At 55.3% G+C, this 5,240-nt stretch overlaps 1 protein-coding gene across 1 annotated transcript; it reads left to right on the top strand.

Moving 5' to 3' along the window:
* Positions 1 to 373: 373 nt before the first annotated feature.
* LOC119319571 (protein trichome birefringence-like 19) lies at positions 374 to 2,002 on the top strand. The gene is made up of 2 exons (XM_037594030.1): positions 374 to 853; positions 964 to 2,002. Exons 1-2 carry the CDS (start codon positions 380 to 382, stop codon positions 1,807 to 1,809), a joined length of 1,320 nt encoding a protein of 439 aa, XP_037449927.1. The 5' UTR covers positions 374 to 379; the 3' UTR covers positions 1,810 to 2,002.
* Positions 2,003 to 5,240: the final 3,238 nt, after the last annotated feature.

The following is a 5,240-nucleotide window of genomic DNA, read 5'->3' as shown; positions in this document are numbered from 1 at the left end:
TGGTTCGCATATACATCATTCATTGAAGATGCTCTAATGCAAGGGAAGGGAGGCACGAGAGAAGAATGGAGAGCCCTTGCAGGAGACGCTAGATTAGATATGTTCCCATTTGTAGTACTACAGCTAGTCGATCCGATACGCTCTGATACGTTTTTCAGGAAAGACGGAATGGCTATCTCGATGGGCAGAGCACGTCGTTCGTCTTGGAGAAAAGTACTCAAAGTGTTGACTTTCCTCAAGTAGTCAGCTACGTGCTCGATCGAGTGGCACATGTTCGTCCAGCAAGACAGCAAAATTATTCCAGATCTCCCGGTGAGATCTACAAGAGTGAACCATGAACTGAATCTGCCTCCCGGTGAGTTTGGGTCTTTGGGATGCAATGAAGCCCAACAACCACGTCGTCCGGAGGGCAGCTTCCACCAGCGGGCTGGTCCTCATCCTCCTGCTCGTCGCCTTCACGGCGTCCAACTACTCGTCGCTCTACACCGAGCAGTTGCTCGTCGGCGTGCCCGTCATCCTGGCCTCCTCCACTGCCGCGGCGGGATCCCGCGCGAGCGACAGCAATGCCGGAGTGGCGTGCGACGTGGCCAAGGGCGAGTGGGTGCCCGACCCGGCCGCGCCCTACTACACCAACGCGACGTGCCCGCTGATCGACGCTCGGCAGGACTGCATGAAGTACGGCAAGCCCGGGATCGAGTCCATCCTCCGGTGGCGGTGGCAACCCCACGGCTGCGACCTCCCCCGCTTCGACGCCGCGGCCTTCCTCCGCCTCGTCCGCGGCAAGTCCATGGCCTTCGTCGGGGACTCCGTCGCGCGCAACCACATGCAGTCGCTCATGTGCCTGCTCGCCGAGGTACATGCCCACTTCCACTAGATCGATCACCGTTGCGTTGCCATCTTGAGCTCGCTCGATCGCGTGTGTTGATTTCTCGGTTACCGCCCGGCGCGCGCATGTGCATGCAGGTGGAGCACCCGAGGGAGATCGAGCCCAAGGACTGCGTGCACTGCACGCGCAAGTACCACTACCGGGAGCACGACTTCACGGTGTGCGTGTTCTGGACGCCGTTCCTGGTGCGGTGGAACCTGACGCGCGCCGGCGGGCAGCAGTTCATGGACCCGCACAACGTGTACCTGGACGAGCCGGACCCGGAGTGGAGCCGCGACGTCGCTGGCTACGACTACGTCGTCCTCAACGGCGCCAAGTGGTTCACCCGCCCCACCGTGCTCTACGAGGGCGGCCGCCTCCTCGGCTGCGCCAACCTCGACGGCTGCGAGGCCAAGTACAACGCCACCGCCGTGGCCCCGCACTACGCGGTGCGCGCGTCGTTCCGGACCGCGCTCCGGGCGCTCGCCGGGTTCCGCGGCCGGGTGGTCGTCCGGACGGTGGCGCCCCCGCACTACGAGAACGGCAAATGGTACGACGGAGGAAACTGCCTGAGGACGGGGCCCATGCGGAGCAACGAGACCAGTCTACCGGAGACCGAGGCCGCGTTTCACGTCGCGCAGGTGGAGGAGTTCTGGACCGCGTCGGCGGCGGGGAGGTTCGTGCTGATGGACGAGAGCAGTCCTCCGGAGACCGAGGTCGCGTTCCACGCTGCGCAGGTGGAGGAGTTCCGGGCCGCGTCGGCGGCGGGGAGGTTCGTGCTGATGGACGTGAGCGAGATGATGCAGATGAGGGGCGACGGGCACCCCGGGCAGTACGGGCACTGGCCGCACGAGAAGGTCGGCTTCGGCATCGACTGCGTGCACTGGTGCCTGCCCGGCCCCGTCGACGCTTGGAGCGAGGTGCTGCTCCATTTGCTGACATGATTGGCATCCTGCTAATTTTTATTCGTCCTAATTGTAGTTGCACAAACGGAATGGATTTCGATGCAGCGTGTTATGCATGTGCATGTGTTGTGTAGCTTTTTTCCGGTGGTTTTACGGCATGGTCAAAAAATCCGGCCCGACCAGGTCGGGTAAAAACGGCCCGGCCCGTAAAACCTTTACAGGAGGACCCGAAACCACCTGCAATTCTAGTATATATACTGGCTCTGGGACATTTTAGGGTTCTCATCCCTCTTTTCCCCCGCCCGCCCCGGCAGCGTTGCTTTCACTCCAACGACAAAATCAAGTGACTTCTGGCGTCGTTTTTTGGCAAGGTTAGGCACCCAAGGCGAGAGGAGATGTCGTGCGCGGGATCCGGGAGGGGCGGCCGAGAGGGGCTTGGCAGCCGCGAGGCGCGGGGGGACGACGGCCGCGGGAGGCTCGACGGCGACCTGCCCCACAAGCGCCACAACGACACGGAGGCCGGGAGCTTCTCCCTCCACCTGCCTGTGGAGGATTGGTGGAAGGAGCAGGCGCGCATCCGCGGCACCGGCGCACGGGCGTGGAGGAACTTCCAGCGCCTCGACCACATCTTCTTCCCCGCGCTCAAACGTCGCTAGGAGGCGGAGAAGGCGTGGTTCGAGGCCAAGGAGGTCGCCGCCACTGGAGATGAAGCTGTTAGAAGAGTACCAGCTCACACAAGTCCTCTCCAGCACCCTCATGTACCACCACCTCCACGGCAACCGCCGGCAACGACGATGACAGCGATGATGGCGATGAGTAGATCTAGTATGTAGTATGCACCACATTTAAGTATGAAGTGTTTAATTTCCGTTCGTATTAGCTATGAACTCCGGTATGGTATGTAGTATGAACTCCGGTACGCTATGTTTGAACTCCCGTGATCTAGTTTAAGCGCGAACTGCAAGTTTGAATATAAGGTATCGATATGAAGGATCTATTATGGTTAAGCTTCCGATGTCTTGCAAAAATCATTTCTGGGATACCGTAAACGAGTTTTGCGGGACGGCCGGTTGCAGGATCTGCTAGAAATGCTCTACCCCGCGGACACTGATGCAGGAGCCGGTCATCCAATTATGTCTGCATACATTTTAAACCGGATTTCAACAAATTTGACGAATTACATGCAAACCGGAGAATTCTCATCTAAACCGAAGCACATTCTTTACATTTTTAACATATTTTACTATACAAAAGTGACTAAACCTAGTCTAAATCTACGGCGGCGGCCGTCCTCCAAGTCCTTGTAGTTCCCCTCCATGCCCATGTCAGGTGGCCGTGTGCATGTCCGACAAATATGAGATCCGTGAAGTGAAGTTGTGGTCGCCTAGGACGAAGTTAGGACATGTGAGACAGACTGACCGAATTGGGACTCAGGCCCCGCCGCCTCCCAAGCACTACTCCTCGTCGGAGTCCATGACATGTCCGTCACTAGTGGATATGAGGTCGACGATGACGTCAATGGGGTAGCCTTGTCATCGTAGTTGCGCCAACGAAGAACAGTTGATGGCGCAAACGCCACACAACTGTTGGCATTCTCGTTCATGACTGCCTGCGCTGTCAGCACCGCCTCCACGTCTGCCTGCACCATGCCCTGGTTGTAGGCGGCACAAGGGTGTGCGGCCTCGTATAGCTTCCACTGCTCGGCAACGAACTTGGGGTTCTCCACAGTCATGTCCGCTATGGCCTCCTCTCACGCCGACCGATGTGGCTCTCGTTGCTCCGCCATAGCGGTGTTGAATTGTGCATGCGCCTGGTCCATGGTTCAAGCCGGTACGGAACAGTGCGGATAGGATTGCCGACTCACTGTTGGAGGCCGCCTCCATCATTCGGTCATCGTTGAAGACATCTGGGGAGCTAGCCAGTAGGACAACCTTTATATCGACCTTGCACGACAGCCCTACCAGTCTTCTGCAAGGGCAGATAGCTAATGCTTCTGTTCGGCTCTCCCATAACGCGGTACAATTTGCGGTCACGGTGGAGGTGGTGTATGGAGAATGACGTGAAGCAGGCCGATTGTGTATTGCGGTTTGTGTCGGGCGTTGCCTCGTTTAAATAGAGGATGTCGGCTAGGCCAATCAGTGGGGTGTGTCCATGCCTGCACCAGAGAGGGTTTCTTGACCGGCGTGAATGTTTAATGCTCGCATGCGGGCAGACAGGGTGTCCGGTTGAATGTAGAAGATATTAGTCTCATCTCGTCCACTCACGTAGCTTCGACATTGAACAAACACGGAGAACGGGACATCACGCGGGTGGTGCTCCCGGCCGATACTCCGCTTTAATGCCGGCACCAGTGAGAGGCCGCGTCCGCTCTGGGCCGACATGAATGCGGTGTTGGCGCTCTCGAGCGACATGAATGTGTGGCAACCGCTTTGAGCGGGAGAGGATTTTGGGTGGGACCGGGGTGTCGAACGACTATGTGGCAGCGGTCTGAACGCTTGCAAAGCTCCCAGGTTTGCTTCCGATTTGAGGGAAAACGGAGTCTGGATCAATAAGTTACTGCGTTGGATGACTTGCGACGTCCAGACTGCTCGATACACATGGATAAGTGCGGTTTAAAAGTCAGCATTGGAGACCCTTAAACATAGTTTTGCGATAACCTTTTTGTCTCCAAGTAGGGCAGGCTGCATTGCCATCCGTCGTGCCTCGTCTATTTTTGTTCAATGCAGTAGCAGAAAAGTGAACAATGCTCCACATACAACCAGCGTCTTAGGGCATATCCAATACTAACCAGCAAATTCGCTCCCGCATTCGTTCACGGACAGGGGACAAGTTCACGAACAGTGATGTGAGAGCCAGCTCCAACTGTATATCTTATATGTCCGTTTCTATTCTCTTAAGAAGTATTATCTTTCCATCTAAACATGAGTTTTACCTACTTATTTAGAGGAAGGCATGATGCTTAGCTAGCTTCTGCCAAATCTATCTAGTAATTTGGCTAGCTACATAGCGAGCTGAAACGTCTCCCACATGTCTATAATTTATGAAGTATTCGTGCTATATTTACATCAGTTATATATGGTTTTGATGCACTTTTATATTATTTTTGTGGACTGACCTATTAATTTAGTGTCCAATGCCAATTCCTATTTTTTGTCTATTCCTTTGTTCTGCAGAAAACCATACCAAACGAAATCCAAACGCGATAAAAATTTACGGTGATTTTTTTAGAACATAAGAGACCTTCGAAGCTTCAGGGAAGGACCAGAAGACCCGGGAGGATGCCACAAGTTCACATGGCGCGCCCTAGGGGTTCAGAAGTGCCATCTGATCTTGTGGGCCCCTTGAAACTCCTTTTGGTGTGATTCCAACGCTGAAAAATTCCATAAATCGAGAAACCCCTAGAAAGTAACCTAGAACTTTTACTTCGTCGCCACAAGCCTCTGTTCCAAAGTGATCTCATCTAGAGGCCT

Source organism: Triticum dicoccoides, chromosome 6A (assembly GCF_002162155.2).
Source record: "Triticum dicoccoides isolate Atlit2015 ecotype Zavitan chromosome 6A, WEW_v2.0, whole genome shotgun sequence".
Lineage (NCBI taxonomy): Eukaryota > Viridiplantae > Streptophyta > Magnoliopsida > Poales > Poaceae > Triticum > Triticum dicoccoides.
This window is presented reverse-complemented; position numbering and strand designations above follow the sequence as displayed.